Here is a 14149-nt window from a genome sequence, read left to right on the forward strand (position 1 = left end):
AAGCATATATCTATTTTATCTACAAATACTCTGACGAGTACTGTATGCACTTACATTAGATATTTTATATATGTTGTATGTTACGCGCATTCTATGCATTCTATGCATTCTATGCATTCTTGTATCTTTAAATTTCTCATAATTGCATAAAAACCTGCAATTTAATAATTACATAAAATATTACCTTATGTGTGTTATACGATACTAAAAAGCAAAATCGAATGTATAATCTTTGTACATTGAAAGAAATGAATAAACTAAACTGGGACTGACACAGAATATGTGTATATCATTCATGCCTATAGTATTCAATACCTCCTACTACTTCCTATCACTGATGTGCTTCCTACCCCTACCCATTGCATCTCTCCCCCCTACCTGTTGCACAGGCCTTTAAAATTTAAATCGTTGTCGGTTAGAAGCGGTTGATCTGAGTGCACAGTTCATGTGCATTGTTGGAGTTCGGCGTCATCTTTTACGTGATGAGCTTTGTTTGGTTACAACCTGTTGATATGTACTAATATACATCGCAATTCTTTGCGTCATTTTATGAGAGTATATTGTATCCTAGTTCCTATATTAGTTCTAATACGTTTGGTGGGAAGAAAGTAAAAGGTATTCGTCGTGAAATGAGTGATTCTGGAGACAATATTAAATATAAATGGACCCCTGAAAGCACTTCGCTCTTGGTATCGGTGTGGTCGGATAGGCAAGTGCAAAAGCAACTTGACTATGCTTCGAAGCCACAACTTGTTTGGGAAAATGTTGCACGATATATAAAAAAGAAAGGATATAATGTCTCAGGTAAACAATGTCGATCACGAATGAAACAGGTCTTGGTTTGTTACCGTGAAGCCAAACGAGCTGGTACTCGCGCTGGTGTAGAGCAATATTATGAATCAATTGATAGAGTTCTTAAAAATAAACGTATTGAAGAAAATGTTATTGGCATAGATACTGTGGGTAAGACATATTGAAAATAAATTGCTAATTTATTTATTATTTTAGTTATCAAAATTAATAGTTCGAAGTATATAATAAATATTTATTTAATGGATACCATAATTAAAGAGTTTAATTTTTTATTTTTCATTAGATGCAACAATAAATGTTAAATCTCCTCCAAAGGAAGTAAAAACAAGTAAAAATTTGCAAGTGAGACATAAATTTCAGGAGCCTGTACCATCACTCCATCGTACAGAAGCATTATCACCTACATGGACATTAGGACGTAAGAATTATATTCTTTTATTTAGATGGTATTTTAAATATATTAAAGGAAGTTTAACATATAAATTACCTTATAGGTGAAAATGAATATCCCGATTCTCCTGAATCAAATGAAACTATAATAGCACGTCCTTATAGAGTCTTTTCTCCAACAAGGGATGTAGCTATCAATACTGGTGAACAGTTAACTCAGATAGCTGCTAAATCAACACAGTGCAATACTTTTCCAGTAGAAGAATCATTAAATGTAAATTATAAACAAAATTTAGTTCCAGGTTATAATTATGGAGAAATACCCTTCCAAAATACGGTACAAAATGTGCAAAATCAAATAATTCAAGAAAATATGCAGCATAATTTGCAACAGAATCATATGTGCAATAAGCAGAACATTTTAGTGAATAACTTAAATCTTGAGCAAAATCTACAAAATTTAAATCAAGGTTTAACAGCACAATCTATAAATGTACCAATGCAACTTAGTTCAATGGCAATGCAAAATCCTAATGTAGAACATATAATTCAACAACACAATCAATTGCAATACTTAGTAAATACAAGTAATCGTGCAATGCCTCAGGAACCACGAAAAATTGTGCTAGATCAAGCTAGAACAAATATGTGCAAACAGCTATATGGCAATTGTTCAGCTCATATACCTGTTGTAGAAGATACAAAACGAATTGGATCTTTGTCCCCAGATTATTCACCAGATGTATCTCAAAATTTAAATGATGCTTTCTATCAACCAAAGAGTGATGAAAAAGCACCCAATTTAAATAAAACTTATAATACAATTACGCAAACTACAAACTCATTAAGAGTACAAAATCCTGAGATTTCTGTGATTACAAATAACGCAACATATAATGATGATAGCTTGCTAGAATTTCTGATAGATTCACCAACTCCATCCGAAAATGATAATAAATCAAAAGATAGTACCGTCAATACAGATAATATCCCGGATGTACCATTAAGGAAAAAGAAAGCTGAGAAATTGGAGCAACTCGTGTTAAGTGCAATTAACTCTCAAAATGAAGTCGTTAATAAGGTAAAGTACAAATCGCTGTTTCATCTTATTAGCACGTGTAATCAGATGATTTGTTTATTAACTTTGTATCATTTCAGATACTTACTGCACAAAACGATATGGTGACAAAATTTCTAGACATAGATAGAAACCGTCAAAGTAGGCTTGAAAATCGTTTAGACGATCTATTAAAAGTTGTTCATGCTTCTATACTTACGAAGCAAACTTCAGAAGGAGATATCGAAATACCTCCACCACCACCAGAACCTACGATAACATCCTTAGTACCTCCTCCACGACCTGGTGCTGCACCTCCAAAGTTAGATCTAGTTCCTCCAAAACCTTGTCGTGTACCTTGTACAATACCAAGTTCGAACATTGAATTGATTAATCAAAATACCATAGTAACAAGACCAGGTGTGGTATCACCTATAACTAGTCCAGTGAAGAAACCTGGTACTATATGGTCAAAATTGGGACCAGTATCTCAATCTCCTTTTGTGAAAGCTCAGCAACGATTAGGTTTACAAACAATTACATCTACGGAAACACGAACTCAATCATCTGCGGAGAGACGTATAGCTAAGGAAGTGGAGAAAACTATGGATATAGAAACGTTGATATTTGAAACTAAAAATTTCTTGGACATGGAGAAAGAACTAGAGGAGAAAATAGAAAACGCTCGCCTTGAAGCAACAATAAGCCAGACTTTACATTCACGTAGAAAATTATTTACTCAAAGAGAACCCACACCAGCAATGATATTAACTGCAGCATTTTTAGAGAATGAATGCCGCACGGCTGAACAATTTATAAGTTGTTCTAATATGTCAAATATAAATAAAAAAAAATTAAGAGATATTGATGATGATTTATTAGCGGGTCAAGGTGAAAGTTATGACCATCTACGGCACTTCAATATAAAGTCTACTTACATTCCTGACGAACCTTGTGATACGTCTACGCCAGCAAAAATAGGAACTATTTCTAGTAATCATGAAAAAACATCCATACAAATGGTACCCAAGCAAAAAATTCAACAGTTAGCTCAGCTTGTAATGAATACAGGAAGGTGGAAAGATGCTGGAGGACAAACTGGACAACAATATCTTGGGCATCTAGTTCAGCCAAATACACATAAACATCAAATTAACACACAAAATGTACCTTCAACCTTTTATAATGAGCTATACACAACAGGCCAACCTAAAACTATGTCCAAAGAAATTCAAACAAAAAATGATCAAAACTATGTTCAAGACTGGATGTTAAATAAATATGAAGACCCAATAAACGAACAACGAATAACATATGGTCCTTCTTGCAACGTAACAAATCAAAACTTTCCTATAGGTTTCACAAGACCCAATACTGAAAATTTAAAGCGAAAGGATTCTAATAGCGAGATGTGCAGACCCCTTGAATTCAATAGTAATGTTATATCAGATCGTAAACAGAGCGTGCGTTTCATGGATGAGGCGTTGGCTGAATTACAGCGTATGTGTATTGAAACAATGTCTAAAGAACAACAAACAATGAACGATAGCTTGCCATATGTGTTGAATAATCCTAATACGCTTCCAATTGAGAATCGACAGATGATTGAAAAATATATTCACGATTTAATTCCAAGAAAATTGAAAGACAATAAAGACAAAGACACTGATTCCGATAACGATGATGAATTTTTGGATACTACTACTAGTATGCCTGCGATTGTACCACGTCGAAGTTCTCTTACATCAACTGGTACTGCATCTACTGAAACTGCACATTCCATAAAATTCCCAAAACCAGAAAATTGCGTAATAGCTTAGTTATACAAATAAAGTAATATATTCACCACTTTGCTTCCATTTTATACAGTAGTTAAATAACAAAACGTTCATAAACATTCCTAACTATTATTATATTAGCATCTAAAAAGAAAATAAAGTATTATTTTCTTTATCAATTTGTTAATAATATAAGAAAAGAATAATATTTTTGAAGATGAAATACAATGCATATTTACATAATTTGTGCAATATATATTTTTTCTAAAAATTATAAAAGATGCAGAACTAAAACAAAAAAAGATGCTTTAATGATAAGGCAATTATGTTATTCAATACTTATTTTTATGAGAAGAATAAGTCAAGCTTTGTTAAGTCAAAAAATATTCTTTTTCTTAAAAAGTAACACTTATTACTGTTATGCTTTCATCAACGTGTTCAAACTGTTATGTGAGTCATTGGATAAAAATCATTCCTATTGAACGTTATTAAATAAACTAAATTGTTTAAAGATTCTATTACTTTTTATCATATACATTATACATTACTTGTTATAACTTGATTAGTTTATTCAACAAAATTACATAATATTAATAAATTCTTTTATATTGTTAATTTGCGTTAAACTTTCGGTTTATTGGCATGGCCTGTAAATAATTATAGATTTTCAAGAATTTTTGACTTTCTGTTATAACATAGAACGATGTTGAAGATAAATGGACGGTCGATTCTGAATCTTGAAATTTCAATCATAAAACTGATTATTACTTGCATCCCTATTACAAAATTGTAAAATAATAAATTATACATGCGAGACAACACGTTAACAATATAAAAGGAAAGCAATGTTAATAAGAAATGTCGGAGTAATTTTAACATAATTTCTGTTAAAGTAGGTACATTTAATGTGAAATACAAAATTACGAAAAGTAGTTACTTTTTATTTCCACACCTTTATACTAAATGATATTTTTAGTAATAATGTGTTAACATTAACATTAAGTACATTAACATTAACTACATTAAGTGTATTGTTTATCGTTATGAAATGTTACGTCTGATTAGTAAATTACGATATTTACGTCAAGTAACATACTCAATGAAGGTAACTTTGGTAATTATTGATGGCTCATCCATCTCATCGACTTCGACGAATTTTGAATATGTTATTAGAGGTAAGATTCTGAATAACTTTCGCTATACATATAATCGAGGTTCGACCTTAGCTTCCGAGATATTTGCAAAAAATTGTCGGTATTACAAATATACTGATGCATACGCTGTCACAGACGCGTAAGTATAGGGAGAATTCATTGGAGTGGTACCGACAGTTTCTTGCGAATGTTCCGGAAACTAAGCGTGAACGGCGTTTATATGTGTAGGAAAGTTATTCAAAGTGTTCTCCAAGACATTTGCGACATCTATCGTATGAGGGGGTGACTCGGATGATGGAATCTACATCATTCGTGAGACGATTCGGGAGAACATATTTGAAGAACCCCCGTGATAAAACCGGAAAGGTTCGTTTATGACCAAACAGAATAATTAAGCACGTTTTCGCCCTTGGTTAGCACTTTTAGCACGGCTGGTAATAGAGTCGGCTGTGACTATACACGCAATATATATTTGCCATATGTTGCTTAAAAATTCATATACAAATTATGAAAAATTAATACATATAAAAATGCGGCGAACTTGTACAAACGTTCTGTCCTTTCCGATTTCAATGATTTTGAAATATGTTATAGAAACCAAATTTTGAACAATATTTTCCTATATAATACAACCGGCAATTGGTTTTAGTTTCCGATATATTCGCAAAAAGCAACCGGTACCAGTACATTGAATTCAGTCTATAATTGTGAATCCGTAGCAGCGTATGTACTAATATTGGTTGTCAGCCGAATAAAATAACGTCTAACCCAAACCTAATTCTTGGTTTGGTATATGTTTGGATTAGGTGGTAATTAATCTAGCCACCATCAGGCGGCCAGTAACCAATACTGGCATACGCTGTCGCGGATGCACAATTGTAAACAGAATTCACTGCAGTGGGAAATGTTGATTTCTGCAATATATACAAAAATCACTGAAAGCCGTAGGGCGAACAAAGTATCAATAATTCCAGTATTTATTTTATCTATTTATTTAATTCTTCTTTTTCTACTTTGAATGGCTTTCGCCTATCAGGATTATACCCATAAATAATCTCCATCCAATACAAATATCAAAATAATATATTTTTAAGGATAATTAACGTGTCCATTGAATAACATTACTATGTCTTGATCTTCAGTTTAGTTTTTATAAACGCCGTAGAAAAATGGTCGACCGATCCTCATCATTGGAGTGGGGGAGGAATACGAAAACTAACACGAATAAAGAATATTGCTGAAACAAATTTTATGTAAATTGCTCTTGTTGTTTAAAAAAAGGAGAATATTGACAATTTATTTTTTTTATTTATTTTTCGAAACATATATATAACTTTAAGTTATGATTATTTGTAGCATAAGGACAAAATAATCCAAATTGGAAGTGAGTGCAACACATTTATTGTCAGACAAGGTATTGTTGAAAAGCTTATAATTGCGGAGCACAAGAATTAATTATTACATTACTATGATATTACTATTATGGCACTGCTGTTCTTAGATTTTGGGTTCTCTAACAAAACCACAGAATAATGGTAGGTTAATATCATTTTCCTTATCATCATTCATAGTTTTTACGATATAATAAAAGAATGGCTGATTAATTAGGAACTTCCTTATATATATATATAACCACCCTTTCTCTTGATTACAACGCGACCTGGAATAAAGTTATGTCGGACGTCATATTTAAGTGTATGAATGAAACAGAAACAGCAATGCGAAGCAGATATATACGCGCATATAGCAGATATATTCACTACCGGAAGTCACACACGCATACATGGCTGAAGGCACTACGAATTACCTACTACGAATTCATATCTGTGAAGTAAAGTTATCTAAATATTGATATTTGGAATGTGGGAAGTTACTTGTTCATTAAATAGCGATAACGAACGTGTTAAGATTGAAAATTTTATTGTAAAACATGACAATTATTTAGGAAACTGCCACTATCCCGGATTTTGATGACATTTGAATATATCGTAGAAATCAATATTTTAGCAACTTTTTCCTCTGCATGTTACTATCAGACTCTCTAGTTTTCGAGATATTTACGGAAACTGTCGGTAGCACTATTACACACTAGCACTATTACGCACTACTACGCGCTATTACGCACTATTACTACAGTGAATAGTATCTATAACTGTTCGTATGTTACAGCGCATGCGTTAGAATTAGTTGTCAGCCATCATGCGGTGGTTGGATAAACTGACGACTAATCCTACATAAACTTTAAACGAACGATAAGAATCAACTTTGAGTCAGGTGTCATTTTATCCGGTCGGTAAACAGTCACTGCAGTGGTACCGAGAGCTTTTTGCGAATATCTCTGAAAATGACACTTAGCAGTTATATGTATATCAAGAAGTTATTCAGGACCATGCCGCCAATCATTGAAATGCAACATGGCCGCAGCATCCTAAATAATTACATGAAACATTCTTTGCAAACGATGTTAATAACAAACACTTATACTAAACAACAACACAATTGCTTTAATTCGACAAAAATTAAAATTCAGGGTGCAAAATACGTTTAGAAAACAAAATTGCAGAACTTTTAATCGTTTCTACGATGTTGATAATATTATGGGAAAATGAATAATAAAGAGAAAATTTCAATTTTATAACTGAGTTATAATAACATCATAATTTCCAAAACAAAGTATATCTATATCTAGTGGTTCGTATATTGAAATAAGTAAAATATCAGACTAACCCTTAACTGATATTTTCCTCTATATCATTTGTCTACAAAATTAACCGTATCAGGTAAAATTCTTAAATGGAAAATATGTTGATTTGTAAGAACCAAGTGGAACAATATGTAGACTAATTCTGTAACTTACGAGTAACAGCAACAGCTTCACTTCCTTCTTCATTCACTTCAATGTATGCCTTTTGTATAACATGACTGATACATAAACCTTCACCATCAGCAATCCCAGAAAAATCAGCACCAGCAAACGCATCACTCAAACCCATCTACGCAAAATAGGAATTAAGATATAAAAAATAATTATTTTTACATGAGTTACACTATATATATGTATGCATATACCTCTATTAAGAGATTCCTAAGATCTATGTTACTTTCCACCTTGAACTTTGGTAACCATAATTCCATTTCTTGCACATATCCTTGACTTAGAATGTTCGTTAAACTTGTATTTTGCAATTTTTTCTCAACATCAGACAAACTATCAATTTCATTTGGAAGAATTATGATCATACTCAATTCGTCACCCTAGAACACTTATTTGCTTCTTTTTGTACTTCACAAAGTTTTACAAAGAAGCAGCTTTTTTTATATATTAGTGCTTTTTCCTTCTAAACTTACCTTGTATGGTATTACAGCGAATTTAGCATTTAAATCTACAAGATCTCCATATTTGTATTTACCTCGTCTATACATTGTAGGAACATTTTTTACTTCAACTTTACTAGTATGAAATGGCATGTCGCTAGTCGATTTAGGATCGAACTTATCTTTCCATTGGCCTTTAAAATATACTGCATTTACAAGTACTAACTTTGTCAAATCACTTAGCATTGCTGTCAACAGAAAACATTGGCAACAACAGAAAACTACTTACCATAATTTGAAATATTGAAGTTAGAATGCATTCAATCAAAATTTTGTATAGTATTTTCTTTATACTTTAGCAAATAAAATAAACATATACAAACCAGCAGTTACAAGCTCTTTAATGAGATTATTTGTATTTTGTTCAGCCCAACTATTAATAATATTTGCAGCTTCCTGACTTTCAGCAAAGTTTACTAATTGAGAAGAAGAGCGGAAATAAACTTCAGTTAAATTTTTGTAACTTGGTTTCAAATTTAAACTTGCAGCTACGAAGACTTTATTTGCAACAGCCAATTTATTGCCTTTCACATTCTACATTAAAACATGAAAAAAATATTATATAGCATAAAATAATGCATTTGCTATTTTATATTAATAAATTTATAATTTATACTATACATTAAAATAATAAAAACAAAGGGATGTGAGAGATACCTACGTTGAGATTATCAATAAGTGACTGATAACCAGATGTGGCAAGACTCTCTGAAGTTGGCAGATGAAGTACGTTTATAAACTGGGCTTCTGTGTTTCCACGAGCTCCAAAAGCTGTCATAGCAAGAACGATACTTGCACTTAAAGGGGACGTTACAAGGTTGCCAGGATTGTGTTGTACCACAGTCTGAAAACAATAAGTGTCGCATAATTTATTCATCAGTATTTGGAATAAATTTTAAATTCCACTATTTTACCTGGAAAAATGAAGAACTAAATTGATTTGCACCTTCCACAACGGAGCGCAGAGCTTCAACATTTTTCACTGCTTCTGACATTGTTATTAGGACAAGACCCACCAACCAGATACTACTTATTGCTAAAAAAATTTGGTAACAAATTGTTATTAAAAACTAGCAGTACATATTGTATTGTAAATCTTAATAATAAATTTCTTGCTTTATAAACTTGGATGATTGTGCGAAATTGATTTTCGCATTTTTCAAACACATTTTGTACGCTTCCTCATTACCATACCCTTGCTTTCAAAAAGAACTCCTTAAATATCATGGCTGAATAATTCCGAGTTGTACGGATATTTAGGCTGACCGCTTATCGTCCGCGTAAGGAGGTTTGCTCGCATGCAGGGATATTTTGGTCGACTTTAATTAGCAATAACTAAAGAACTTAGCCGAAAACATAATTTTTTTATTCGCGATTTTCGTCTTATTTCGGCTCCAGGAGTCACCTCCTAAATTTTCGGAAACCTGCAGCCCAACAACCTGTATATAGCTTTTTCGCAGTGAAATGTCTAGCATACACCCAACAAAAATATCAATAAAAAAACAGTAAGTTTTTAATTAATATCATTAAAAAATATACTATAAAAGACATAAACTAGTAAAAGATTAACATTATTACTTGGAAGTATCATTGCATCGTAAAAATGTTACAGTCAATAAATCGAAGAGATAATCAATCGGGTCTTGAGACTTAAAGACAACATTATTCACACAGTAGATATCTCGGAAATAACAACAAGGTGTCGTTTAGAAATACGTATTTCTGATACACACTAGACTCCTTCGCTTGTTGTAATAACATTCTTTGATATGAAAGTAAAAGTGACGAAGGTTGAATGTATATAAGAAAAATTATTACTTGAAGAGGAAGGTTTAAACGAGGATTAATTGATTTCATTGACTATCGAAGAAAGATTATGTATAGTTTAAAGAGTACTCGACTTACGCATTTATCAGTAGTAGTACTGCAGATTTGTAAACTTTTTTGTTACGTAAGGAGGCAACATAATCGTTTGATAACAACATTTTAAAAGGAAGTTCAAACATTTTAAAAGTGACCGTGACCTCTCTAGTGATATCTCCTTTCTGTCTCCCATCGCGGAAATTAGTTTTACATATTTACTATTTGACGAAACATGTTATGAATATATAAATATATATATGATTCATGTACACGTGCTGTCAAAGAATTTATCTGGTTCAATGAAAAGAAAAACATAAGTAATCCATAATAAGTATGTTTACCAAATTGTAAGCGTTGCTCAAATAGCACATTTCCTGCATAATATACCTGTACCTGCTCACACTTACTTTAAATTATCCTAAATCCATTCATGTCACCTATGAACACTTACACTACGGGTACGCTAATAAGAACTACGCTAGAAACTGCTCAAAATTAGATGAAACGCAGTGTTCAACAGGTCGATTAATTCATAGTTGCAGTTTGAAGCGCTAATGCTTGAAGTGAGGTTCGATTGACACTTGCGCATGAGTAATAAAATAAACGCTGAGAAATTTGACGAACCTTAAGTAGTAATAGAAAGAAGCATTGGAGTTGGAAATAAAATATTTTTTCCAGCTTAACTACGTGAAATAAAAAATGTATAGATATAATATATGATATTAAGATAATTATGCTTTATAAAATATTTTCGTCATTACGTAACAAATTGAATTTATTTTTTAGTAATAGTCAGACTACTAAAAGTAAATTGGAATTCTATAGATTTTATAAATAACGAATAAGAGACATCTACAAGTAAATTTTGTTTAAATAAGCAGACTTCCTAAGTATGTAGGTATGTGAGTACATGTATGCAATGTATAGGATCAAGTATATTATACACTAAAACTATTTTACGTATCGAATAATACACATTAAATATTTAACAAAATTATTTTGTAATTTATTTGATTCGCTATTCGTATATATTTACAAAAAAGTGTTTTAAATAGGCGAGATGAGAAATAAAGAAAAATGTGATAGAAATGGCTTTACCTAAAAAACTGTGGTACTGTAGTTGTTGAGTGTCTGGTTGGAAATGATCCCAAATAGCATCTTCGGGGTGTTGCTTGTTACATAGAAAATAGTTACATCTATATATCGAAGATTATACGTGAAATTCTTGAAACACAAGTGTATTGTGTGTAATATGGATTAATTCCAAGTGGATTAATGGAACGATAAATAGAGTACAAAAATTTGTCTTGTAAGAAAGAAGGAAAAAATTTACTTCTTGATTGTTTTAGAGTATTATAAAAGATATCATGAAATACTTTCGATCTTTCTATGTACACGTATATGTATTATTTAAATACATTTAATACAATATAATAGATGATGTCATTTCTTAATGATTTTATTCTACATATTGGGCATAAAATTTAAGCTTTCTCGTAATATTCACAATTGATATCCATACCGCGAAAAGAAGCTCTATTTTTATCACAACATTCTTCATGATTAGAATTTTCTGAAAAAGTTTGAATCCACAGATTGGTTCCTGTGATCGTTGTGGGCGGCGGTTTGACGGACAAGGTGGTGGTTTTGACTTATCAGCGTAACATGGTCTACAAGGGTCCCATAAATAATATTTTTCTTGTGAATATTTCTTTATTTGTATTTTACAGAACTGGCGCTATAAAAGTTAAACGAAAATGAAACTATGATTTAAAAGGTACGAGCGAAAGAAAAGGAAAGAGGAACAAAACAATACTAAAGAAAAAGTTTCCTATTACAGGAAATATTTTCGATCATGTAAAAATATATAAATATTAATAAACTCCCACTTTCTCGGTTTTAAGATATTAAAGGTATATGCAATATCTCTTTATACCATCTTTATCTATAAATATCTTTATGTATCTATATATATATATATACTGTTGATGAAGGAGTAAAATGCAAATTTGAAGCGAATACAATACATTTATTGCGACACAAGATATTATTAGAATGCTTATAACTACGAAGCATACGAATTAATTATCACATTATAATGATATTGCGATTATGACATTACTGTCCTTAGACTTTGGGTTCGTTAACAGAACCACGGAATAATGTTTTTAAGGATTCTTAACGTGTCCACTGAATAGCATTACGATGTCTTGATTTTCTGTTTGGCTTTTATAAATAGCATAATAGAACGGCCGATCAATTTTCATTGGAGTCCAACTGGGATACGAGTAATACATAAGCACCACTCCTGGAACAAATTTTATATACGCTTTTTTAATACCGTTTTAGCAAATGTACTGATCGAACTGAATCTCTACAATTTCTAGGATATCTTAATATATCATAGGGGAAACGATTCTGAATAACTTTTTCCTGTACATGTAACCACCGCACAGTGTCAGTTTTCGAGATACCCGGAAAAGGCTGTCGGTACCGGCGTCGACCGCATATATGTAATACAATTCAAATTTAAAGCGAATGCAACACATTTCTTGTGGGACAAGATATTATTAGAATGCTTATAGCTACGAAGCACACGAATTAATAATCGCATTACTATGACACTACTGTTGTTAGATTTAGGGTTCGTTTACAGAACCGCAGAATAATGGAAGATTAATATCATTTTCCTTTCCATCGTTCATAGTTTTTATGATATAATAAAAGAATGGCCGATTAATTTTGAACTCCCATGTAGTATGAGCCATTTTCTCCATCATAAGTAAACCTGAAACAGAGTTATGCCGAACGTTATGTGTAAGTGTATGAATAGAGCAGAAACAACGATATGATGTAAACATATGCACGTTCGCTACCGGAAGTCACACATGCGTACATGTTTGAAAGCACTAAGAGCTACCCAAAGCTTACTGTTTCATATCTCTGACGGAATATTATCTAAATATTGATATTTGGAATATGGAAAGCCACTTTTTCCTGGAACAACTATGATGAATGTGTTAATATTGAAAGTTTATTGTAAAACATGACAATTATTAAGGAAGCTGCTATATTTTGCCTACAAAATTAACTATATCAAATTAAACTCTTCAATAGAGGATATGTTGATTTGTAGGAACCAAATGGAACATTACGTATATTAACTCCGTACCTCAAAATCGTTAGGTATAAATTACACAGGTTGCTGAGTCTACGATAATCTGATGAATACCCTGCCCTTTTAGCCTCATAATAGCTTGCTTTCTATTTGCTCTATAATTTTTTGAAAGTCCCTATAACGTAAATTACATATGAACACACACATACACACACACATCCACGATATTTTTAAAATATTTGTAAATGCAATCCATTAGATGAACAACCTCCGTAAGATTATAAAACTCGATAAGGCAAAGCATTCATAATTTAAAAATTTTTTAGTTTTTATCTCGAAATTAGAGACGATCAAAGGTTTTGTGAAGTGTACAAATATTCATATATATAATGTAAGTACATAATACTGTAATACGATATAATATACTGTAATACTATATAATGTAAGTACAAGCACTGTAACCAATTACGCATGCTCTTTCATACAAGTTAATCATGCTAACTAATATGCAATTAATCATGCCTTTGATTAATTTCAATCCTATCAGTGATAAGATTGTAACGAAGATTTTTATTTTCATTTTTTTTTCTTTTCCTAAGTA

The 14149-nt window shown here is 31.7% G+C and overlaps 2 protein-coding genes across 2 annotated transcripts in view; one reads left to right on the forward strand and one right to left on the reverse strand.

Moving 5' to 3' along the window:
• The first annotated feature begins 55 nt into the window (after positions 1–55).
• LOC126864006 (uncharacterized) lies at positions 56–6819 on the forward strand. Its single transcript, XM_050614869.1, has 5 exons — positions 56–963; positions 1097–1231; positions 1308–2284; positions 2362–6445; positions 6549–6819. The coding sequence occupies exons 1-4, from the start codon at positions 630–632 to the stop codon at positions 4078–4080; spliced, it is 3165 nt and encodes a 1054-aa protein (XP_050470826.1). The 5' UTR covers positions 56–629; the 3' UTR covers positions 4081–6445; positions 6549–6819.
• The window catches only part of LOC126863693 (uncharacterized), a 32311-nt gene continuing 24739 nt past the window's right edge, over positions 6578–14149 (reverse strand). Inside the window, exons 8-16 of the mRNA XM_050614103.1 lie at positions 13073–13218; positions 11529–11634; positions 9482–9603; positions 9229–9411; positions 8891–9101; positions 8541–8755; positions 8262–8447; positions 8050–8185; positions 6578–6852 (exon numbers count right to left, since the gene is read on the reverse strand). Coding sequence (XP_050470060.1) covers positions 6809–6852; positions 8050–8185; positions 8262–8447; positions 8541–8755; positions 8891–9101; positions 9229–9411; positions 9482–9603; positions 11529–11634; positions 13073–13218 — 1349 coding nt within the window. The 3' untranslated portion in view covers positions 6578–6808. The remainder of the gene's footprint in view (positions 6853–8049; positions 8186–8261; positions 8448–8540; positions 8756–8890; positions 9102–9228; positions 9412–9481; positions 9604–11528; positions 11635–13072; positions 13219–14149) is intronic.

This window comes from Bombus huntii, chromosome 3 (assembly GCF_024542735.1).
Source record: "Bombus huntii isolate Logan2020A chromosome 3, iyBomHunt1.1, whole genome shotgun sequence".
Classification (NCBI taxonomy): domain Eukaryota; kingdom Metazoa; phylum Arthropoda; class Insecta; order Hymenoptera; family Apidae; genus Bombus; species Bombus huntii.

Excerpts from the sequence above, each read along its gene's own strand:
- LOC126864006 (XM_050614869.1), top strand. The coding sequence starts at position 630 with ATGAGTGATTCTGGAGACAATATTAAATATAAATGGACCCCTGAAAGC. Across the intron at positions 964-1,096 it reads TATTGGCATAGATACTGTGG|ATGCAACAATAAATGTTAAA; the intron begins GTAAGACATATT and ends ATTTTTCATTAG. Across the intron at positions 1,232-1,307 it reads ACCTACATGGACATTAGGAC|GTGAAAATGAATATCCCGAT; the intron begins GTAAGAATTATA and ends ATTACCTTATAG.